The sequence below is a fragment of the Camelus bactrianus genome, chromosome 5, assembly GCF_048773025.1.
Source record: "Camelus bactrianus isolate YW-2024 breed Bactrian camel chromosome 5, ASM4877302v1, whole genome shotgun sequence".
Taxonomy (NCBI): Eukaryota; Metazoa; Chordata; class Mammalia; order Artiodactyla; family Camelidae; genus Camelus; species Camelus bactrianus.
Window position 1 is genome coordinate 88,419,617 of NC_133543.1, and position 24,067 is coordinate 88,443,683.

Below are 24,067 nucleotides of genomic sequence, written 5' to 3' on the forward strand. Positions count from 1 at the left end.
GCAACCGCAGACTCCGGGTCCTTAGACGGTCCTGATGGCCAAGGGACGGTTCGGATGTGCCCTAGGAAGTGTCTATGGGCGATCCACCGTCTCTCCCACACGCCTGAATGCCTTTGTCCTCCGGACCTCCGACCAGTTCTAGAGAGTAAAATGGGTAACAATGGGAGTCTAAAGAGCACGCAGTTGGGGGTGGAGAAGAATGGTAAGTCAGGCAAAGTACGCAGGCAGCTAGAAGAGGCGGGGCTGAAGGCCAGCGTTGGCGCCCCGCGGCCTGAGGAGCTTGAAGCTCCTTGACTAGGGGTGAGAGAGGGGCTCCTGTCTGCTAAGCGCGAGGGCAGAGCGTGTGGGCGGGGGTGCTGAGGATGTTGGTAATGTCAGGAACTTTGGGGAGGCTGGAAGGGGTGGGGTCTGTGAGCGAGGCTGGGTTGGAGGTGGGCGGGGTCGGGTAGGCGAGGTTGGATGGAGAGGGCGGGGTCGGGTGGGCGAAGCTGGGTGGAGAGGGCGGGGTGGAGGGGAGAAGCTGAGTGAAGTGGGCAGTGATCCTGTGGGCGAGGCTGGGTGGAGGGATACGGGGAACACGGGGTTGGGTGGGAACCAGGTTGGGCTGGGGGGCAGGAGGAGAAAAGGAGGGAGAACTACATGAGGCGCTCTGCTCCGGGATCTCATCTCTCCATCCACTCCACCCTACCTTGTTTATGAGTCCTGGATTGTTATGAAAAAGAGGAAAAGGCAAGATGGCTAACATTAAATCTTTCTTCCATGCCCGAACCAGGCCTCCCAGATGTGTGGAACTGTCCCTGGAGTTGTAGCCCTTCACCATCACCTCTACCTTCTTCCTTCTGAGGGATCCTGAAATCTCTGTCATGGAAAAGTACCACGTGTTGGAGATGATTGGAGAAGGCTCTTTTGGGAGGGTGTACAAGGGTCGAAGAAAATACAGTGCTCAGGTGGTGAAAAAAGAGGGATATTTCTTGGGTGGGATTCCACACCCTCAACTCCAGTGGAGAATGGGACCAGAATACTGACCTGTATTTCTAAGACACTGACTCCTCGTACTTTTTATGGAGTGTACGCTCTGAAGTTGGATTACTTGGGTTCATATCCCAGCTCCACCACTTTCTCACCTTAGAACTATGGACAGATTACTCAGCCTCTCTATGTCTCAGGTTCCTCATTTATAGAATGAAAATTAAAACAGTATCTGATTCATGGGGTTTGATAATTAAGTGTAATGTCACACTGAATCACTTAGTACAATGCCTGGCACCTAGTAAACAACAAATTATTATTATTTTTATTATTGGTCTCTATCATACCAGGCAAGAAGGCATAAACGACTTGAACTCTATTCTTCCCTCTTCATTTTTCCATCCTTCCCTTTCCCCTAAATCCCTTAAATCTTGAGGTTTTTTTTGGGGGGGGGGGCTTTTGTTTGTTTATTTTTTGCATGGGAGGGAGGTAATTCGATGTATTTATTTATTTATTTATTTTGATGGAGGTACTGAGGATTGAACCTAGAACCTCATGCATGCTAAGCATGCACTCTACCACTGAGCTATACTCTCCCACAAATCTTGAGTTCTTTATCCAGATCAGAACACCTCTCCCAGAGTCCACCAAAGGTATCTGTCTGGCAGAGGCTGTTTCCTCCTAGGGCAAGAGGTATCGGAAGCCTGGATAAGGCCTGGGTGCCAGGGGGATAAGTGGAGTGGGAGACTAGCAGATATAATGAGAATTGCTCAAACAGTTTAAAGTCTGAGTTCTGGAGCTCTGAGGCTAATGTTTCAGTAGTGTGGTTAGACCTTGACTCTTCATCTTACCACTGACAGGTGGTGGCCCTGAAGTTCATTCCAAAATTGGGACGCTCAGAGAAGGAGCTGAGGAATCTGCAACGAGAGATTGAAATCATGCGGGGTCTGCGGCATCCCAACATCGTGCATATGCTTGACAGCTTCGAGACTGACAAAGAGGTACACTGCGGTTTGGGGTCACCTCTCCCCAAGAAGAAGGGTCTCTGGAATTTCCCAGCCTCAAAATGCATAAATCTGCATAAATCAGTACCATTGCCTTCTCCCTGCAGGTGGTGGTGGTGACAGACTATGCTGAGGGAGAGCTATTTCAGATCCTAGAAGATGATGGAAAACTTCCTGAAGACCAGGTATGTTTCCTGGCTCAAATTTCTCCTATACCTGGCCTCTCCTCAGATTAATGACTGGTAAGGTAAGCTGAGGGCACTGAGAATGTCCATTTTGAAAACTCCTGAGTGAAATATGAGTCGAGATGTGTATAGAACCAGAATGATATGACAGTACAGTCTGTGGATGTTGGAACCCAAATCTTTGAGTACAAAAGCTGGATCTGCTACTTTCTAGCTGAATCTTCTTGGGCAAGCTACTTTAACCTCTCTCTGCTCAGTGTCCTCATTTTAAAGTGAAAGTAATAATAATTTCTACCTCATAAGGCTATTGTAAGAATTAGTGAGTTAATTGATGTAAAGTGTTTTTTAAAAGAATACTTAACATGCAGTGTTCAATATAGTTAGCTATTATAAATGTTGTTGTTAACATTAGGCACTTTTAGGGAAGAAGGGCCAATGTGATGGTACCAGAGAGGCAGGAAGGAATAAGGGCTGTGGTTAAAGCAGCATTCACCACCAAGACACAGTGGTTAGCATTGGGACTTGGTTGAACACATTCTCCAGCATACTCATTCTAGAGATTTCTCTGTACTCTAGCAAGTAGGCTTTTCTCAGGACTTCCTGTAACAGCATTCTGTTTTCTTCTGAGCACTCATCATTATTTGTAGGTCATAATCTTATTTGTTTTGTCTTGTTTGTTTGCCTGACTACTTCTCTTGCAAAAAGGACTTTGTCATATTAAATAACAGCTAATGTATATTGAATGCTTATTAAGTGCCAGGCACCATTCTGAGCATTACATTACTTTACATGCTTTAACTCATTTAATCCTCACAATAATCCCATAAGTGGTATCATTATTGTCACCTTACAGACAGTTGATGAATCTGACAGGCACAAGATTGTTGGCCTGTGGTTATGCAGCTAGTGAGACTCATTACCTTTTCCTTGAATGAATGAATGAATGAATGAACAAGTGAAAGGATGAGTGAATAGGGGAGCAAGAATGAAAGAAGGTATCATATGAAGCTGTGGAAGAAAGACAAGGAAGAGAAGGTCACATCAGCAATAGTAGCAGAGCAGAGTCTTGGGGCTCATTATCAGGCTCCTTCCTCTGACCTCTCCTTTCCTCCTCCTACCTGACTGTTTGACCCCTAGGTTCAGGCCATTGCTGCCCAGTTGGTGTCTGCCCTCTATTATCTGCACTCCCACCGCATCCTCCACCGAGACATGAAGCCTCAGAACATCCTCCTTGCCAAGGGTGGTGGCATCAAGCTCTGTGACTTTGGGTGAGGAGCTTGACCTTCCGCCTCTACTTCCAGTTCTGTAGAAAGTCTTAGACCATATGCTTGACTTCCTTGGGCCTCATTTTAGAACCTAGGCTGGAGACTGGAATTTATGCTGGGTCTTTTGGAAGATGCTCTCTCTGTTTGGGTTGGGAGTATTTCATACAATGATAGCAGCAACCAGGTCTAGTTTTTATTGAATATTTCTCTCTTTCCATTCCCACTCCATCATCTCATGCAGATTTGCCCGGGCTATGAGTACCAACACGATGGTGCTGACATCCATTAAAGGCACACCACTCTACATGTCTCCAGAGCTGGTGGAAGAACGACCATACGACCACACCGCAGACCTCTGGTCTGTGGGCTGCATACTGTATGAGTTGGCAGTAGGCACCCCTCCCTTCTATACCACAAGCATCTTTCAGCTGATCAGCCTCATTCTCAAGGACCCTGTGCGCTGGCCCCCCACCATTAGTCCTTGCTTCAAGGTACAGAATATTGAAGGGTTACTTTTGCATCAGAAACCTGTCTCCCTCTGCCCCATTCCCTTTTTCACAATTTTTTTCCAGAGCTAGGGCTGTACTTTGTAGTTTCTGAATTAATGCAGGAGCTGGGGCAAGCTGCCTTGCTTTTTCACTCCAGGGGCATGTTTTGGAAGGGTGTTCTAAGGTCTGCCAAACTTGGGAGTAACAGCCCCTCCTTGGGCCAGGCTTATCTTGATCACAATGGAAAGGTAATTTCAAGACACCAGAGAGATACTGGTCCCTTTACATATGTATCTCTGTCCACTCATTTCCTGTCCGATGGAGTATCCATATGATTTGTAGATTTACCAACACAGCTGTCAGTCCTCTTCCTGAAAGAAGGAATCTTCAGATATACAAACTAGCTCAGTGATTGGGGACAGAGGATTGAGGTGGTGCCTGCTCATTGCAGCTAAGTCTCAGCAGGAGGGAGTAAGGGAGGAAAAAGACCCTTTTTATTTCTTTTCTAGGGCAAGATTTGGGCCTTCAATAAAATTTAAATGCAACCTTCTCCCACAGTGAAATCTCATTATAGTTTTCCTTTGTCCAAGATGAAAAGGGACAAGTTTCTCCCTAACCTGTTTAGTTGAGAGAGGCGCAAATAATTATCAAAAAGAGTGTAACAGAAGAAACTTAAGTGGATGCTATACAAAGGATATTCTTTCTTCCTTAGGGCAGATATGCAGGTATCTCCAGCAAGAGCCATGATGTGCTAATCACCTTGTTTTAGAACAGTGGTCCTAATTAATCTACTAGTACCTTCTATTCCTATTTCAGGCCCAACTGAGAATGTCCCCAAGGATACCTCATAACAGATGTACTCTTTTTAGATACAGTCTCCCTACCCCTCCACCATCTGAAGACTTGCTGGAAGATTTGTTTTTGAGTGCTCCCAAACCCGTCTTTACACAATGACTTGTGCATATGAGTGTGCTTTTAATTATAAATGCATTTGTTCCTACCCGGCGCAAACAAACCACAGTCAAAGGGAGGGCAAAGTGAGCAGTTTGGGACTCCCATGAATGTTTGCTTTCTGAAAATGATTGTGAAGGTGACATCCCTCTTTCTTAGTTTTTTCTTACTTCTTCACATACTGGTGACATTGAGATTTCTGGTTTTACTTCTGGGGTTCTAAAATGTCCTGGGCCATGGACAGGAATTGGGGCTCCCCTGGAAGTGAGGCAGTGAGATCTGTTCATGATTTCGGCCAGGGAAATGAGGCCTAAGATAGGATTAGAGAGGGTTTGATCAAGACCAGCTAGTCTGCTGAAAGAATGGACTCGGGTCTTGGTTTGCCGGTTCTGATGAGTTAGAGGAGTCGGTAGAGAAGTGCAGGCTGATGGAGTGTCCTTTCTCTCCACAGAACTTCCTGCAGGGACTGCTCACCAAGGATCCCCAGCAGCGTCTGTCCTGGCCAGACCTCTTACATCACCCCTTTATTGCTGGTCGTGTCACCAGTGAGTCCTTAGGGTTCCTGGGCTCTTGTGCTTCCCTAGTACGCTATCCAGTTAACACCAGTATTGGGATCCAACATGTATTCTTTACGCCACCAGCTTGAATTTTCTTCCTAGCCCTTTGCATGACCCTTGCCATTTCCCTTGCAACCCCCCTCCCTCTTTGTCACTTTGTCAGTAGGGTCCGCTTCCACAGAAGCCTGGAGACACTGAAGTTGTCTCTGGCCAAATGGCAATGGTGGCATGGCTCCAGTATGATCATGTCTTCCCCCTCTTCTCTTCCTGCAGTATTAACTGAGCCAGGAGGCCCAGATTTGGGTACCCCGTTCACCAGTCGCCTTCCCCCAGAACTTCAAGTCCTAAAGGACCAACAGGCACATCGGCTGGCCCCCAAGGGCAATCGATCTCGCATCTTGCGTCAAGCCTGTAAACGCATGGCAGAGGAGGCCAAGCAGAAGGTGTGTGGGACAGGGGACAGTGTGTGACATAATCAGGCTAGTGACTGGGGGAGTTGGAGAAGGAGGGTGACTTTCTAGGATTGAAGAAGGGCCACAAAAAGGAGTCATACTGCCTTATGGCAACCAAAGAGTTCTGACTCAGTGTCTCCTGCTCATTTCCTACAGAAACAGCAGAACACAGGACCTCCCCTTGAGCAAGAGGATGGGATCAACAAGGTGGCTTCTGGCTCATCTCCTCTGCCCAGACCAAAGACCACTCCTCAGGAACCAGGCCTCTTGGCTGGGATCTTGACCTCAGAAATGAAGAGCAGCTGGGCTGAGTGGGGGGCTGGGGAGGCTCCCCCTGCACCTCGGTAAGGAGGGTATAGCCAAAGATTTATAGGGTGAGGCGTCTTACAGGTTGTTGACTTTAGCCAAAGCAAATATAACATGGTCCATGTCACTCACCACTGCCTAAATATGGACAGGGCCTTGGGAGTCTGAGTCCTAGGTTCTAATTCCAGATACTTTCCTGATTAATCAGGAAATGTGGGAACTTTCTTTTCTTTATGCCTCAGTTGTATATTAACTGAAAGGGAAAGAATCATCTCCATGCAAAAGGGAAGATTATTTGAGCTGAGAGTCACAGGTGAAAACCACTAAGGTAGATTTGGAAGGTAAAGTGGGAGGGCAGTCAGAGATGTGTGTGTAGTGGACATACCCTGTCCTGGCCATATCCCAGAAGGAAGTCTCCTCTAATCAATCCAATATGGCTTATTTTTCTTTCCTATCTTGGGCCTAGAGTGAGGGACAAGGTAATGAACCCTAAGCCTCCAGGACTAGAACTCAACCTGCTCCTCGTGTTCTCTGGCAGGAAAAACTGGATTATCCAGGACTATGAACGAGCACTCCCAGAGCTGAGGCCAGAGGTGGTGGGCCGGCGGAGCCTTGACACAGTGGACCTGGAAAATGAGGTGAGCCCTGGGGTCTCCTCTTGGCTTTGTCCCTGCCATGGAATGTTGGGTCTTGATAGATGTTTTCCATAACAGCGATTTGCAACCCTCCAAGTATGAGCTCCCCTTGTGTTTAAAAATTGCTTTCTTATTATTAACTTACAGATTTTATCTTATTTTATTTATTTTTAATTGAAGTACAATCAATTACAATGTGTCAATTTCTGGTGTATAGCACAATGTCCCAGTCATGCATATACATACATATATCCATAACTTATAGATTTTAAATGCATAGTACCTGAACATTCATTTGTCAGAAATCGTAATATATAAGCAAGAAGGGAAAGTCTCTCTTGAGCCTTATCTTGGCTCCAGAGGTATCTGTCTCCTGAACGTTCTATACTTTTACACATATGTGTATGTGCACACAGAATATATAGCTGGGCTATTTTTACATTACTGAGCCACCCTACATGTACTGTTTTGCCTAATGCTTACCATATGATCTGTTTTAGGGCTCTTTCTACATCTGAACAAGTAGTTCTACTACAGTCTTTTGTGTTTAGGGTTTTAACTTTTTATTTTGAGAAGATTTCAGACTTAAAAAATAATTGTGAGACTAGCATGAAGAATTTCTATATACCCTTTCACCCAGATTTACCACTTGTTAAAATTCTGCCACATTTGCTTTATGATTTTCTTTCTCTATGTATGGACACACCATCTTTCTCAATCATTTTAGGATAAGTTGCAGACCTGCTTCTTTATCACCAAATACTTTAGTGTATATTTGCTAAGAGCAAGGTGATTGATGCATTCGCACTGCCATGTTACAGTTATACAAGTCAGAAATGTAACACTGATGTAATTCTGTTACTTAGTCTATAGTCCACATTCAGATTTTTCCAGTTGCTCCAGTAATGTTCTTTATAATAAAAAAACATTTTTATCCCTGGTCCACAATCCAGCCCAGTATAACACATTGCCTTTAGTTGTTACACTTCATTAGTCTCCTTTAATCTGGAACAGTTCCTACTCTTTCTTTGTCTTTCATGACTGACAGCTTTGAGATGCACAGGTTGGTTATTTTGTTGAATGTTCCTCAGACTGATATTTCCTCATAATTGGATTCAAGTTATGCATTTTGGGTAGAAACTACATAAGTGATGTATCCTCAGTACTGCGATCTTTTTAATGACTTCATGGTATTTCCTAATGTGGATGTGCCAAGATTTATTATTCCATTGCAGACTGGCTTTATGATATTTCCAATTTTTTATTATTATTTGTTATTCCATTTTTTTTTTATTATTGTATTAACCATGCAACAGACATCTTCCTAGGTATCTCTTTATGCACACATAGCAGTGTTCTCCAAGAGACTTTTCAAGACCCCTCACATAATGCGAGCTATACCTTTTTAAACTGGTGGCTGAAAAAAATACATCTATGCCAAAGGAGTCACTGGCTTCTTGCAGTTACTTCAGGATACCCCAGGTTGGGAGCTATTCCCCTTGGACCTGACACACTCCTCCTGACCTCTTTCACTCCTTGATGCCTCAGGAGCCAGACAGTGATGATGAGTGGCAACACCTGCTGGAGGCCACTGAGCCCGCACCCATCCAGCTGAAGGCCCCTCTCACCCTGTTGTGCAATCCTGACTTCTGCCAGCGCATCCAGAGTCAGCTGCATGAGGCTGGAGGGCAGGTAATGGGCAGAAGGATCCGTGGGTAGGATTGGAGACTATTTTCACAGACAAGGTATTAAAAAAACATTGACTGACAGAGGAGAAAGAGAAAGTTTGTACCTTTCCAGTTCTCTGTCATTGCATCTATTTAATTGAATGAGATTTGCTAACCACCTTTAGTAACACAAATTGCAGACTTTGGGTTTCTCTTTCTGAAGGGAAAAGCATTCTAGAGCAGGGATCAGCAAATGTTCCTATGGTAAATATTTTAGGCATGGAGGGCCAAGAGGCAAAAAATGGAGGATATTATGTAAGTATTTCTATAATGAGAGAAAACACATTTCCCCAAAGTTTTTATTGATAAAATAAAAAATACAGATGTAACAATTTAAGTATTCATTATTTTTATATGCGGGTATGCTATTGAGAGAATGAGATTCTTTTTTAGGGGATAACATTTTGCTTAATTGCCATTTATGATTAGTGTTCTCTCCCACAAAGCCTTTCCTTACTTCTCTGAAACACAGTGATTTTCCTTCTTGGGGGCTCATTGAAATATGTCACCTGCATCTCTTTCCCTTTTTTTCTTTTAAGTTAAAAAAATGATTTCTAGTAAACTTACCAAGTTGTGAAACTATCACCAATATTCAGTTTTAGAACATTTTAATCACCCCAATAAGATTGCTTATAATTATTTATAGTTAATTATCATTCCCACCCCCAGTACCAGGCGACCACTAATCTACTTTCTGTCTCATAGATTTGCCTTTTCTGGACATTTCATGTAAATGGGATCATACAATGTACAGTCTTTATGTCTGGCTCCTTTCTCTTAGCATGTTTTTGAGGTTCATTCATGTTGTAGCATGTCTCAATACTTCATTCCTTCATTCCTATCGCTGACTAGTCTTCCATTGTGTGGATATATCACATTTTGTTTATCCATTCGCTAGTTGATGGATGTTTGGGTTGTTTCTACTTTTTGGCTTTTATGATTGATGCTGCTTTGAACATCCACATGAAAGCCTTTGAGTGCCATATGTTTTCATTTCTCTTGGGTGTATAGGTAGGAAGGGAATTGCTGGGTCAAATAATAAATCTATGTTTAAGATTTTAAGAAACCGCTGAACCATTTTCCAGAGTGGCTGCATCATTCTACATTCTCACCAGCAGTGTGTGAAGCTCCTCATTTCTCCGTGTCCTTGCCGACATGTATTATTGTCCATTGTTTTAAGTATAGTCATCCTAGTGAGTGTGAAGTGGTATCTCATTGCTATTTTACTTTGCATTTTGTTAATGACTAATATTGAGCATTTTTTCATGTGCTTATTGGCCATTTCTTTCACTCATTTTAAAATTGGATTGTAAGAGTTATCTGAGTATTCTGGATAGAAGATCTTTATCAATATGTGATTTGCAAGTATTTTCTCAAGTCTATATAATCTGTCTTTTTATTCTCATAAGAATGTGTTTTGAAACACAAAGGTTTTGAATTTTGAAGTCCAGTTACCATTTTTTTCCTTTGTAGATTATGCTTTTGGTGTTGTATCTAAGAAATCTTTTCTAAATCCAAAGCCTTGAAGATTTTCTCCTATTTTTTTCTAAAAGTTTTCTAGACTTTTACCTCTGACATTTAGGTCTCTGACCCACTTTGAGCTAACTTTTGTTTATGTACAAAAGGGATGTATTTTGTATGTATCCCTTAAGGATATTAAGTGAGATAGGGATCTAAGTTCATCTTTTTGCATGTGGATACAGCATCACCTCAGCACCATTTGTTGAAAAGACTCTCCTTTCCCCATTGAATTGCCTTGGCACTCCATACCTCTCTTTTGGCCCTTACATGTCCTCCTTGTGTTGGATAACTTTTCAGTGGGGAAGGAGGTTAGCAACTCTGCCTCCAGGATAAGACTTCCTGAGTTGGAATTCCAGCTGAGCTACCCTGTGTGATTGTTGACTACTTACTTGCCCAATCTAGAAGCTTCAGTCTCCTCATCTATAAAATGGGTAATGGTATTTACTCCATAGGGTTGTTGTAAAGATTAAGTGAATAAATAAGTGAAAAGATTTAGAACAGTGAATGGCATATTGTAAAGCACTCAATGTAAATATTATTCTTCTTTTTAAAGATAATAACCATTTAAAAATATAATGCTGTCCTTAGCTTGCAGGCTGTATAGAAATAAGTGGTATATTGTACTTGGCCTGCGGGTCATGATTTGTCAACCCTAGATCTCAAGTTGAATACTATTGTTTTGTCTATCTGGAGTTGAACAACTTTGTTTTGTGTCCATTGTTTTTAATTTTCAGCAGTGGGTTTGTGTTTTCTTTCTTTTTTAAGGTGAAGGGCTAGAGAAGGGAGGGAGCAGTTAGGAATGTCACTGGGTCTGACTGAGATCCTAAAGAGAGGTCCCCTGCCCCTTGGGAGGAGGACTCTAAGTCAGGTGACTGGCCATCTACGTTCCCCTTCCCTGGTACATTCCCCCTCTATCTCTGTTCTCCATCTCTGGGTTTTAGATTCCCAAAGTAAGAACTGAGGATATTTCATCTTTCATCAATACATGGTAATCTGTAACTCTCCTTCTATCTCTCATAATATCGATTCCTGTCTCTTTCTCTCGGGTCACCCAGATCCTGAAAGGCGTACTAGAGGGTGCTTCCCGCATCCTTCCTGCGCTCCGGGTCCTGAGCAGTCTTCTGTCCAGCTGCAGTGACTCTGTTCCCTTGTATTCCTTCTGCCGTGAGGCAGGGCTCCCTGGGCTGCTGCTCAGCCTGCTCAGACACAGCCAGGAGAGCAACAGTCTCCAGCAGGTAAGCACTTCACCAGGAGCCTCTAAAAACTTACTGGAATTTCTTCTCTTCGGATTTCTTGTCTCCAAAACGCCATCTGTACTTGGCCCAAGTGGCTTTTATTTTGTTTTCTTCCTCTCTAGTTAGCAGATTATGAATTGTAAATCCTCATCCCTTTCAAGGCCAGGCAGATAATGTCAGTCAGTGAAGTAGACTATACGTGACTATGTGAGTAGTGGGGAAGGTGAGAAACTGGAGCTCTTGTGCCCTGTCGGAACGGGGCATCCTTCCCTCAGCACCAGCTCACTGTTGCTAAGTGGGAATACAGGCCCAGTGTTGGCAGATCCTCCAGTTTTCTAAGAGGAGCTACAAATCCAGATTTTTATGTGCAGTTTCCCAATATTTACAGCACTGTGTTTTGAAATGTAAAATCCTAGGCTTTATTGACCTGGTTTTCTAGAGCAGGGTATTGAAATCCAGAGGTTAACTGACTCACACAGGCACTACCTTGCCAGCAGCCTCGGAGATGATAAGCAGAAGAGCTCGGGTTGAGACTCAGTGTGCGCATCCCCGTGCTGTGTCCTGCCGCAGCTGAGCTGAGAGGCGGAATACAGAAAGGTTTAACAGGGTCTAGGCTCGGGCAGCTGGAAGCTGCACTCTGCTGATGAGTGTTAATCTTGAATGTTTTAAAGGAATTTAGAAAAGAATTTGAGCTATTCTGAAAAATAGAACCTCCTAAACTCCAACATGCTGTTCAGGACAAACAAGGTACATGTTCAGGCTGTTTACAGCCCATTGGCTGCCACTTTGTTACCTCTAGATCTCCTTTCTCTCTGTCCAAATGCTCCCTTCCTTCTGTTCCTTTCTGTTTGGTTAGGCTGATTGGACATCTGACACTGTTTTTACTTAATCTTTGTTTCCATCCCCTACATTGCCCTTATTCTCTGTCCTCTTCCCTGGCAGCAATATTGGTATGGGACCTTCTTACGGGACCTGATGGCTGTGATTCAGGCCTACTTTGCCTGTACCTTCAATCTGGAGAGGAGCCAGACAGGTGACAGGTGGGATGAGAGGCAGTTTTGCTCCGTTGGATCGTTTGGCTTCAAATTTTATCCCTGTTTCTTCCCCTTCACACCAGGAAGAGGCTAAGTTAGGAGAAGCTATGATTTATGAAAGGTTTAGGGATCAGCTGAGGGACCTGTCAAAGTCCAGCTAGTCCTCTTAGTCCTCCAAGACACCTCCAAGTTTACCCAAACAATTTCAGGTTCTAAGGGTTAGCAGTCACCATACACTAAATAGAAGGGTTAAGGCGTGAATAAGCTAGAGAAAATGACAAAGAGGAGGCTTGGAGGTGTGTATGTGAGACTGTGTGTGCGTTTGAAGGGGAAAAGGGAGAGAGCATTCTGATCTGTTCCCTTGCAGAGATTCTCCTACCTGCCCTGAACTGACCCTTTTACCACGTGTGGGCTTTTAATAGAGAGATGAGAAGAAACCACGGACTCATTTCTTTCCCAGCCTACAGGTATTTCAGGAGGCCGCCAACCTCTTTCTGGACATGTTGGGGAAACTACTAACCCAGCCAGATGACTCCGAGCAGACTCTGCGGAGGGACAGCCTTATGGTAATCTGTGTCCCCTTCCAGATTTCTCTCTCTGTCTTTCCTGTATTTCTCTCATTCTCTTCCTGATGACTATCGGAAAAGATTAGGTCAAGGTCAATGTTTGTTGAATGCCAACTATGTGCCAAAAGCCATTTGAGTAAGAGAGAGTCCCTATTTTCGAGGGACCAGGGCTAGTTTAAGAGGAGAAATGTGATCAAGGACAACAGTGTTAAAACTACATTAGAACTTTGTATAAAATATAGAAGCACCACTGAAGAAGACTAATGCTTCTTGGAGGGTTGTAGAGGAGTCAGGGAGAAGGAAATCATCTCTGCTAGGATTTGAAGAATGCACAGAAGTTTGCCAGGTGGTTGAGGCAGGAAAGTCGGGAGTACATTCCAGGCAAAAAGAGCAATATATATTAAGTCCCAGAGGCATCAAGCTGTGTGGCCTATTTTAGGGAACCACAAATAGAAATATTTCTTCCTGAAGAGACTTAGAGATCAGCTAGTATTTCCCAACCTTGTTTGTCCTACAGGCAAGTAACCTATGTGAGTTCTCTCCCCTGGACTCTGGAGGTGAGGGATGGGAAGGGAGGACTGAATGAGAAAACAGCTGAGTTCTCTGACATATCTCAGAGGAGACAGATTGGAACATGTGCAAGGAAGCAAACAACTGTCTGGTCATTATTTAAACTGGCAATTGGGAACACAGAGCTGGGCTACAGTCCTGCCTCTAGCTCTCGGTCCATTCAATCTCTTCTAGTCTGAGAGCCCATTTTAACATCCTTCACTCTTTCTGGTCAGGAAGCTTTTAATGTCTAACCTAAATTCTGGCCAGCAGTGATTCACATTATTGGTCAGCACTTCTCCTATGTCATTGTGTAGTGTAGCATGGGGAGTTTGGAATAAATATTCTACCTCTTGAAATTCTGAATCAGTAGGACTGGGTTGGGAAGAACCCACGAATCTCCAGGAATTCTTAAACTCAGGGTCCACAGATCACACTTTGAGAAACATCATCTGGGGAGCAGCTGATCAGAATAGAAGGACTGACACCTAAAATTCCTGTTCTTGAAGCATGAAGGCAGTTATAATGCATTTTCTGTGCATGGAATAGTTAGAATTCACCAGGTGGTCCCTCTTTTCTCATGTTCTCTGGGAACTCTTGCTCCTTACCCTAAGCCCAGTCAGTTTTCTGACTAATGTTAACCCTGCCTTTGTCACTTTGCCTTTGTCTTCCTTAGTGCTTTACTGTTCTGTGTGAAGCCATGGATGGGAACAGCCAGGCCATCTCCAAAGCCTTCTACTCCAGCCTCCTGACGACGCAGCGGGCTGTGCTGGACGGACTCCTTCATGGCTTGACAGTTCCACAGCTCCTGTTCCACACCCCGCCAGGTAACCAGAGCTGGGAGGTGAGGTTCTCTTGACTTACTTGCGATTAGATCCGGCTCTGCTCTTTCTCCTGCCATTGCCTAGAATGGTTCCTGATGTTTCATGAGTGTTAAATAAATAACTGTGAACTGAGAGAATGAATGGAGTATCTGCGAGAAACCACCAGACCTCTCCCTGCATTCTTTGCCTTTCTCCACAGGAGCCCCCCAAGTGAGTCAGCCACTGCGGGAGCAGAGTGAGGATCTGCCTGGAGCCATTTCCTTAGCGCTGGCAGCCATATGCACTGCTCCTGTGGGGCTACCTGGCTGTTGGGAAGCCAAGGAGCAGGTCTGAGCTACAGTTTTTTGTTGCCTGTCATCCCTGTTGCCTGTTGTCATCCCTGTTGGGGTGGCAGGCCCCAGCTTCTCAGAAAGGCAGAAAGACAAGCTTTTATGCCTCCCTTTACTCAGTACTTCCAGAAACAGATGCTCCTACTGGGTTTGGGTCACTTGTAGAACATGGTGTAACCCAAAATCCCAGAGCCCTTGGCCAGCTGATTAGAGAGCTCAGTGACAAACTGCCCACGTGGTGGGATAGCTGATCTGAAGCCACCAGTGGTGCTTTGTCAGAGGCTCAGGATTCAGTTTTCCTACTCCCTTTTGGCTGGCAACACTCCCCTCTGTACCTACTTAACAGTGGGACTTAACTAGGCCTTGACTTCTGGTTCTCTGTTTGCCATGAAGACTTGGAATAGAATGGGGTCTGAGGTTCCTGGTGAACCTGGGGAAGAGTGGCTAGCAGGGGACTGAGAGTCCTGGTTAGTTGGAGGTATATGAGGAACAGGATTGGAATCATGGGCAAGCGATTGAGTCTTCAGGAATGTCTCTATAGATCTCTCGGCATTTGGCAAATCAACTCACCGAAGACAGCAGTCCGCTGAGGTCATCCCTTGTCTCTGGCCTGAAGCATCCCATCCTGTGCCTACCCCTTCTCAAGGTACTGCCTGCCCATAACTCTTGGCTCTTCAGATTTCTTTTTAACCCCCAGGAATGAGAGAGAAAGAGACACTGAGAGAAACACTGAGAGAGATGAGAGACCCCCTTGGAGGACCCCTTTCTGCTTTTAAATCTGTTCAGCTGAGATGGTTAGCCAGTCCTCACCAGAACTGAGAAGTAGCTACATCTCACAATCTTCTAGCAAGAGGCAGAAATGACCTGAATTTCTCTAACAGCCCCAGTTGTTGATACTATTGAATCTGTTGAAAGGCTAGCCTGCTTTCAGCTGAGACTTCCAATCTAGGAGCCCAGGGGCAGCTCTGCCTCACTGACAACACTCTTTTCCATGCCCCTTAGGTTCTGTACTCCTGCTGCCACGTCAGTGAGTGCCTGTGCCGTCTTCTAGGGCAAGAGCCCCTGGCCTTGGAGTCACTGTTGAAGTTGGTGCAGGGCAAGGTAGGCCAGCAACACAGGTGGGCATCTCATGGTGGCCTCTCCGTCTCAGTCAGAGGTTGCTCTGGTATCTTGTGTTTCCTTTGTAGACAAAGGTAGTGGACTGGGAAGAGTCTACGGAAGTGACGCTCTACCTCCTCTCCCTTCTTGTCCTTCGGCTCCAAGATCTGCCTTCTGGGTGAGTCATAAAGTAGGGTCTCTCCTCTGAAATATTCCACCCACATAGCTCAACCTGACATGGGATATGGGGAGTGACGCCCTTCAGCATGTCCTTAGGAAGGATTGGGACAGAGAGAGTGAAGGTATCTCTACAAAGAACAGACCTAGATTCCCACCAACTTTGTGCCCTGGAGGTGGACATGCAGCCTAGGTGGAGAGTGCCAGCCAAAGGAGAGGGCAGGCCACTCAGCAGCCTCCTGTCACATTGCTGTATCCCTTGATGTATCTCCTTATTCCAGAATGGAGAAGCTAGGCAGCGAGGTTGCTACCATCTTTACCCATTCGCCCGTCGTCTCGCTTGTGGTGAGTTTTCAACCTTCATCTTCCTCGCCCTCTCATCCCATCATCCCACCTTCTGGGAGCAGGAGAGTCATCTTCCCATTTGCAGCTGTTTGTGAGGCATTCTTCTGGACCAAGACAGAGACATAAATCCTCTCTGCCTATCCTGAGTACCATTTAGATTCAGACATTCCTTCTCCTGGTCTAACTCTCCCCAGAGCGCGGCAGCCTGTCTGTTGGGACAGCTTGGTCAGCAAGGAGTAACTCTGGACCTCCAGCCTGTGGAGTGGATTGCTGCGGCCACACATGCCCTGTCTGCCCCTGCAGAGGTGAGATCCACCAGGGAATGCAGAGCCGTGTTTTCTCTGAGTCAAATAAGGTCTGCATTTATGGAGAAAAGACTGAAATGCCAGTAAGCCTAGAGTGAACTGAGGAGTGAGAATGAGCGAATCAAGGAGTCTTTCCTGTTCTAGGCTTCTGCCTCCAGATAATAGATCCCTCTGAGCCCAGACTGCTGGGCTGTAGATTAGTTGTTAACACGCAGAACCTCTGAAGAGGGAGGAGGCCTCACTTCTCTCTCAGACTCGGGCACTTGCCTCCCGAAGGATCTCTCCTCCAGCTTCTCTCATCTCCAGTCTGTTTCCTTCACTCCTGCCAGGGTGAGCTTTCTTAAAAGAAAACCTGCTCTCTTGTTCAACCAATAATTACTTCGCACATAAATAGACACTGAGTACCAGGCACTAGTCTAGGCTCTGAGAATACAGCAGTGAGAAAAGAGACGAGCGGTCTTGCCCACGTGCAGCTTGTGTAAGTCCTCAGTGGCTTCTCACTGTTTCCAGGCTATAGTCCACATTTTTTAAGCAGGCTATTCAAAGCTCATCTGTTGCCTCTGGGTTCTCTAACCCTGCTCTACCGAACGAGTTACTATTTCCAAAATTCACTGTGATCTTTCATGACCTGCCTTTATATAAGCTATGACCTCAGCTTGGAACATTCTCCCTTCCTTGTCTGCCTTTCGAACTTTTGATTCCATCAGTCTCTTACGTCCAGGAGGCAGAGGTAGGCACACTCAACTTTGTCTACTTCCCTCTCCTCACCCCCCTACCTCACAGGCTCTTGTTTAGCAAGTCTCTTCCTGCACTATCATTGTTTCTGTGGCTGCCTACCCTGTGTGTCTTTAGGACAGAGTTAGTCATTGAAAAAATAGGCAGGAACCAAGACTCCTAAGTCCAAAAGAACTCTCCCCACTACACCAGGCTGAAGAAGAACTCTCTCTGCCTGACTTGGAGTTGGGTATGCAGGCCTGCGCAGCCATCTCATCCCTCTCAGGGATCTGCCCTCTTCCTGCCCCTCTCTGACAGGTCCGGCTGACTCCACCAGGGGGCTGTGGATTCTACGATGGCCTCCTCATCCTGCTGCTTCAGCTCCTCACCCAGGTACAGTTGCATCCTAGAATGGATGGGAAGTAAAGCAGCACAATCCCCCTGTCCTCTCAAACTACCCTGCCTGTGATGGCCTTAGAATGGGCCCACCTGGCCTCAGTATGGGCCCTTTAAAGGGAACCATTCAGCTTCATCCCTTGGGATTCAGTGGGACTAAAAGCTCTAATTCACTGGTTTCCAGTAGACATACGCAAGAGTTGAGAAGTCGGAGGGTTAAGATGTGATAAGAAAGGAAACTAGGACAACAGGGAACTCCTAAGTGGGAAACAGAAGGAATTATTTCTGGGACTCCTCTTCCTCACAGGGTCAGGGACAAGAATGAAAAAAGGCATTTTGATTCCTGACTTCAACCTCCCCATTCACCTTCTTTCAATTTTGTCTCTAGCAGGGGAAGGATAGTCCAATAAGAGATGTGGCTGGCTCAGAAATGTGGACTGTTCTGTGGCATCGCTTCTCCATGGCTCTGAGGCTCCCTGAAGAGGCATCTACACAGGAAGAGGAACTGTCACTGTCTAGTCCACAAAGCCTAGAGCCAGACTGGACACTGATCTCACCCCAAGGTATCTTTCCAACTGCATGGCCCCTTTTGTGGGGCCAGTGTATTGACCCCTCTTCAAGAGGAAACAGCCTAGGACTGGGTTAGCCCACAGAGATAGCTGCTGCTGCTGCTGCTGCCTGGGGAGAAGATGGCAGAGTCTACGCTGGAGCTGCTCAAGGATGGGGAAGGGACTGAACAGGTGGTGGCCCTAAGAGCCATGGTGAAGCAGGGGCAACTAGGCCTCTTGCCTGCTCCACTGGGTCCCCATTCTTGGTGTTTCCAGGCACGGCAGCCCTGCTGAGCCTGGCCGTGGCCACCTTTACCCAGGAGCCTCAGTTATGCCTGAGCCACCTGTCTCAGCATGGAAGTATCCTCATGTCCACCCTGAAGCATCTGCTCTCGCCCAGCTTCCTGCATCAGCTGGGCCAGGCGTGAGTTGGAGCTAGAGGAGGGAGACCAGAAAATTTAGCCTGCCAGTTGGGGCAGGAGCTGGGGGAGGCAGGAGAGAAAGAATTGTCAGCTTCTGCTATGAGGCAAGAAATGGGATTGCTGATGTTGGGCAAGGAGAGCTGGACTAGGGAATTTGACAGGAGTGGAGAAAGAATGCTAAAGGGTGGGTGAGCCAGGCTGAGTACATCTTTTCATACTCCCCTCCCTAGGTCTCAAGGGTCTGAGTTTCTCCCCGTGGTGGTGCTCTCTGTCTGCCAACTCCTCTGCTTCCCCTTCGCCCTGGATGTGGATGCTGACCTCCTCGAAGGTATCTTGGCTGACCTCACAGACTCAGAAGTCACAGCCCACCTGCTGCAGGTACTTGGGAACCTACCCAGGCAGGAAGGTGGGAGAAGAGGATGGCCAACCTTGTGTACTCGAATTTACTTCCAGACAGCTCCAGGGCTCTCCTAGGGCCCTGTAAGAGGGCAGCATCTGGATAGGTCTAAGAGTTGGAGTGGAGAAGACATTCGGGCCCTAGCAGAGGCATGTGCTTGGAGCTGGGCTGGTGCCTTCTCTCTCCATCAGTCCCTTACCTGGATTCCGGTGGAGCTCAGTGGGGCGGACATCCTAGTCTAGGCACTGGCAATTCAGCTCCTCAGCCAGGAGTCACTTCTCTGGCAATTGTTGGCATTAAGCAGTGAAGGCAGAGACTTAAGTCCTTGCAGAGCAAAGAATGAACTTGGGAAGGACCTGTTCCTCTGGGCTCCACATCATGTCTCACGTGGAGTGCTGTAGCTCAGGTCTTCCAACTCTGTGGTATTTCTCACCAGAGCTTGCCTTTCCTCTCTCCCAGATTTGGGGCTCCTCATTATCTAGCTGCAGTGTATTCTCCCTCTCCCTGAACTATTTTGCCTGCACCCCACCTCACTTCTCCCAGGTCTGCTGCCACCATCTTTCATTGACACAAGTCGAACTGCCCGTCAGTCTTCTCACACGCCTGGCCCTCACGGATCCCACCTCTCTCAAGCAGTTTGTGAACACAGTGGCTGCCTCCCCTAGAACCACCATCTCATTCCTCTCAGTTGCCCTCCTGGGGGACCAGCCGCTGCTGACCTCTGACCTCCTCTCCCTCCTGGCCCACACCGCCCGGGTACTGTCTCCCAGCCACTTGTCCTTTATCCAAGAACTCCTGGCTGGCTCTGATGAATCCTATAGGCCCCTGCGCAGCCTCCTGGGCCACCCAGAGAATTCCGTGCGGGCCCGTACTTATGGACTCCTGGGACACTTGCTCCAACACAGCGCAGCCCTGCGTGGGGCCCTGCAGAGTCAGGCTGGACTGCTCAACCTTCTGCTGCTGGGGCTTGGAGACAAGGACCCTGCTGTGCGGCGCAGTGCCAGCTTTGCTGTGGGTAATGCAGCCTACCAAGCTGGTCCCCTAGGACCTGCCCTGGCAGCCACGGTACCCCATATGACCCAACTGCTTGGAGATCCTCAGGCTGGTATCCGGCGCAATGCTGCATCAGCTCTGGGCAACTTGGGGCCTGAGGGATTGGGGGAGGAGCTGTTACAGTGCCAAGTACCCCAGCGGCTCCTAGAGATGGCGTGTGGAGACCCCCAGCCAAATGTGAAGGAGGCCGCCCTCATTGCCCTCCGGAGCCTCCGACAGGAGCCCTGCATCCATCAGGTACACCGCAGGGGACTTATGAATCACCACAGTGGGGTTGGTTTTCACAGCATTTTTCTGAGTTAGTCATTAAGAAATTGGGACATCCAGAAACCCAAGTTGTATCCCTCTCTGGGAGCAGGAAACTCAGGGGCTGTGTCTTGGACATGAGTTTTCCATCTACCACTCCTACCTGGGGAAGGGCAGGGACCTAGAAGAGGGCTCTGTTGGACTAGAAAATGCCTGGGATCCCAAAGACCAGGGTTTCTCTTTTCTAGAGACCATGCAGGAGGGCGGTGAGGGAAGACTAGGAGATGTTGAGATAGAGAATGGTTTCGTTCTAAGGTCCATGAAGGTGTTAATGATCTTTTTTATAGCACCTATCATGTGGAAAGCACATGCTGAGCATTTTAGCCTTATTATGTGGCTTAAGTTATGCCCCTCATTTCGCAGACTATGAAACTGAGGCACTAAGAACTTAATAACTTGTCCAAGTTACAAAGCTAGTATGTAGGATTGGACTTTTAAACTCAAGTCTGAGTCCAGAGCCCATATTCTTAACCACTGCTTATTTTGGTCAATTTTCAGTATATAAACTGCCCAATGGAAATCATACATCTACCAATGTTAAACCTCCAAATTATAATAGTTCAGTGTGGTAGCATTGGGTGATTCATGCAGAAGAGAAATTTTGACAGAATGGTGACACATGTTACAGAGTTTTCTGACAATCTATGTGGGAAACAATAAAAGGGATTCTTGGTGGTAATGAGCTTAAGACCCACTAGTCTGGATCTGTGGCTGGGAATCTGACATTTTGGCTTACAATCACTGCTATGTTCATTGCCTCTTCCTGGGGACAAGTACATGGGTCCCTTGGTGCCTTGGTTTCATGGTCTGTAACCAAAGAGAATGGAAGTAGACTCTGGTCCTGATGAGTCCTGTCTCCAAAGTCTCTCACACAACCTATTTTGAGTCCCTAAGAGCCCATTTTCTTTTTCATCCTTTTCTGAAGTGGGCACTGCTCAGCCAAATCAGAGTCCTCTGCATGTCATGTTCTGTCATCTCTCTCTCTTTCCCACAGCTGCTGGTGTCCCTGGGTGCCAGTGAGAAATTAGCCTTGCTCTCTCTGGGGAATCAGTTACTGCCGCATAACAGTCCCAGGCCTGCCTCCGCCAAACACTGCAGGAAACTCATTCACCTCCTGAGGCCAACCCACAGCACGTGATCCCAGATTCCCGGGGTCCAGCCTCCAACCTTCATTGCCTTCCTGTCGCCAACTCTTCCTTTTTCTACTCTACAAGCCACCAACTCAACCGAGAGCTAAAGAGACTGAAAGAGATAAGATGCCAATCAACTGATTTGAGAAGGAGAACATAGAAGAGATTTATGTATAAAGCTCCTTCTTTCCCCCAGATTCAGGATGATTTCAACCAGTAAACTTCATTGTTGTTGGTGCCAGAGGAGATTCCTTCCTTCTCTACATCCAGGGGTCTTTTTTCCAACAATGTGCCTTTAACCCCAGGAACATGGCTCCCAGACCTTAGGGAGACACCTTCTACCTGAGAGATCTCTTCCTTTCTAGAGCTCCTGTAATCTTCCCAGCAGGTTCTTGCTTTAGATGCACTGACCCCAAGACAGTGATGAAGACAGAGCCTGCCTCAGCTCTAGGCTGTGGAGATAGATGCTATCAGCCCCTGTTGTGGAGGACTCCCCAGCCTGTAGCCCACATTCCCATCCATGGGGCCATGGGGGTGGGGTGGGGAGTGTACCTTTTTCTTTCTTTCTTTCCTTCCTTCTTTCCCTCCCTCCCTCTCCTTTTCTTTGTTTCTTTGTTTCATTGTTTCTTTCTTTTTTTCTTTTTCTTTCTCTGTCTCTGTCTCCATTTCTCTCTCCTGTCTCGCTCTCTCCCTCTCTCCCTTCTTTTCTTTTTGGTAGTTCTGTTTGTAAACTCTTGTAATAAGAGGTATGCCTTACCCTACTTGGAGCTGCCAAGGTAAAGGGTTGGGAGGTTCAGCTCTTATAGCTGCTTTGTGTGCTGAAAGAACTGGTGTCCTGTTCAAACAAGATCCTGGTTTGAGAGCTGGTTTTATCTTTTCCTGCCTTCCAGCATCCTACCTCCCAGATGAGCTACATGTGGTCTCCTACTTCCAAGCCAAGGCCAGTGGAGCTGAAATGGGAAAGAGTAAGATTAAACAGAAGGGTAAATTGGATTGCTTTGTGATCTCAAGCTTAGTGACTAGTTTTAATTGGTGGAGTTTCAATGTATAGGGAAGCCCAGCTGCTTTAGAAGGACGGCTGTTTATGGAGATTGTGCAGTTTACCAGAAGGGGTGTTTGGCAGGCCCATTAGTTAGAATCCTAATCCATACTGGAAAGCTTAAACCTTCATTCACTGGACGGCTTGTGACAAGCTAATTTCTCCATCCAAAACTAGGGAGACTACTTTATCCTTCCTTATATTCCAATTGTTTTAGGTGAGTAAAGTGTCCTTATTTTTATAGGAAATATTTTTAGTCCTCGTCTTCATTGCCCACTGTCTGTGTTTGTATTTTGGCAAAAATAACTTTTTCTAGAGGCAACAATTACCTCCTATCCAGATTATTTCAATTCAGTTCAACATACATTTATTGAGTCCTTTCTATATGCCAAATACTGTTCTAGGCACTGGAGCTGCCTGTTTGTCACAGAGTTTACAATCTGGTTGGGGAGACAGTGAACTTATTAAAATGAGTGAATTATATAGTATGTATCTAGGTGATAAAAGCTCTGGAGAAATAAAAGCAGAGAAAAGGGATAAGGAGTGCTGAGTTGGATAGCCAGGGTAGGCCTCACTGAGAAGGTGATATTTAAACAAAGCAGTGCAGCTCTCTGAAGGAAAAGGCTACACAGGTAGAATGATCTTCAAAGGCCCTGAGATGGAACTATGCCTGGAGTGTTTGAGGAGCTATGAGGAGGCCATGTGGGCGGGAGAAGTGAAGAAGGGGGAGAATGGTAGGAAATGAGGACAGGAAGGTGACGGAGACCAGATGTAGGCCTTGTACACCTTGTGCTTTACACAGAGTAGGGATCTGTTGGTGAGCTTTGATCAGAAGAGTTCCGTGATCTGCTTTATGTTCTAAAAGACTGCTCTTCAATGTGGTGTTGTGAATGGACAGTGAGGAGTAGGGAAGGATGGGAAGTAGGGTGAGCAGTTGGGAGGCTACTGTAATGATCCACACAAGAGATAATAATATCCTAGACTGGGGTGGTTCCAATGGAGTGGTGAAAAATAGATTTTTTTTTGTAAGTCAGATTTTGAATATATTTGAACATGGAACAAATAAATTTTCCTGACTGGATGTGAGGGTGTAACAAAGAAAAGCAAGTCAAGTTACTCCATGGTTTTTTGAGCAATTGGAAGGATGGAATTCCCATTGACTGAAATGGGGAAGGCTATTAGTGGAGTGGTAGTGGGTGGGAAAATTTGAGTTTAGTTTTGAACATATTAAGTCTATTAGTTGGAAAATTTCAAATGTACACAAAAATAGATTAGTTTAGTGAACCCCATCACCACTTCAGTAGCTACCATATCTATTGTTTTTCTTCTCAAGTATTTTAAAACAAATCCTGGGCAACATATAATATTATCCATAAATACCTTGGAATATATCTCTAACAAATCAGAACTTTTGTTTTTAACAAAACCACAGTACTTCACTAAGACCTGTCTGGATTAAGACAAATATGTACAGTATTGTATTTTTAAATCTGGATTTTTTTCCTAAAAGATAAACTAAGGGGATTACCTTATAAAATAA

General features: G+C 45.9%; 1 protein-coding gene across 9 annotated transcripts; it reads left to right on the top strand.

Moving 5' to 3' along the window:
• Window positions 1-5: 5 nt before the first annotated feature.
• STK36 (serine/threonine kinase 36) lies at window positions 6-24,067 on the top strand. 9 transcript variants are annotated; one of them, XM_045512048.2, is made up of 27 exons: window positions 6-154; window positions 773-947; window positions 1,830-1,970; window positions 2,081-2,158; window positions 3,296-3,426; window positions 3,665-3,914; window positions 5,314-5,407; window positions 5,693-5,862; window positions 6,028-6,215; window positions 6,716-6,815; window positions 8,361-8,504; window positions 11,116-11,295; window positions 12,238-12,335; window positions 12,790-12,895; window positions 14,121-14,271; window positions 14,468-14,595; window positions 15,139-15,243; window positions 15,600-15,698; window positions 15,785-15,873; window positions 16,154-16,217; window positions 16,412-16,522; window positions 17,555-17,629; window positions 18,021-18,195; window positions 18,457-18,604; window positions 18,833-18,980; window positions 19,543-20,289; window positions 21,353-24,067. In XM_045512048.2, the coding sequence occupies exons 2-27, from the start codon at window positions 864-866 to the stop codon at window positions 21,494-21,496; spliced, it is 3,948 nt and encodes a 1,315-aa protein (XP_045368004.1). In that variant the 5' UTR covers window positions 6-154; window positions 773-863; the 3' UTR covers window positions 21,497-24,067. The 9 variants fall into 9 exon arrangements, with proteins under 9 accessions (XP_045368004.1, XP_045368002.1, XP_045368003.1 ...); XM_045512046.2 differs by having other exon boundaries at window positions 79-202; XM_045512047.2 differs by lacking the exon at window positions 6-154 and adding an exon at window positions 193-300.

Bases quoted from the DNA above. Each gene is read 5' to 3' on its own strand.
- STK36 (XM_045512048.2), top strand. From the start codon at position 864: ATGGAAAAGTACCACGTGTTGGAGATGATTGGAGAAGGCTCTTTTGGG. The intron at 5,408-5,692 runs GTGAGTCCTTAG...CTCTTCCTGCAG, and splicing joins TATTGCTGGTCGTGTCACCA to TATTAACTGAGCCAGGAGGC. The intron at 15,874-16,153 runs GTGAGTCATAAA...TCCTTATTCCAG, and splicing joins CTCCAAGATCTGCCTTCTGG to AATGGAGAAGCTAGGCAGCG.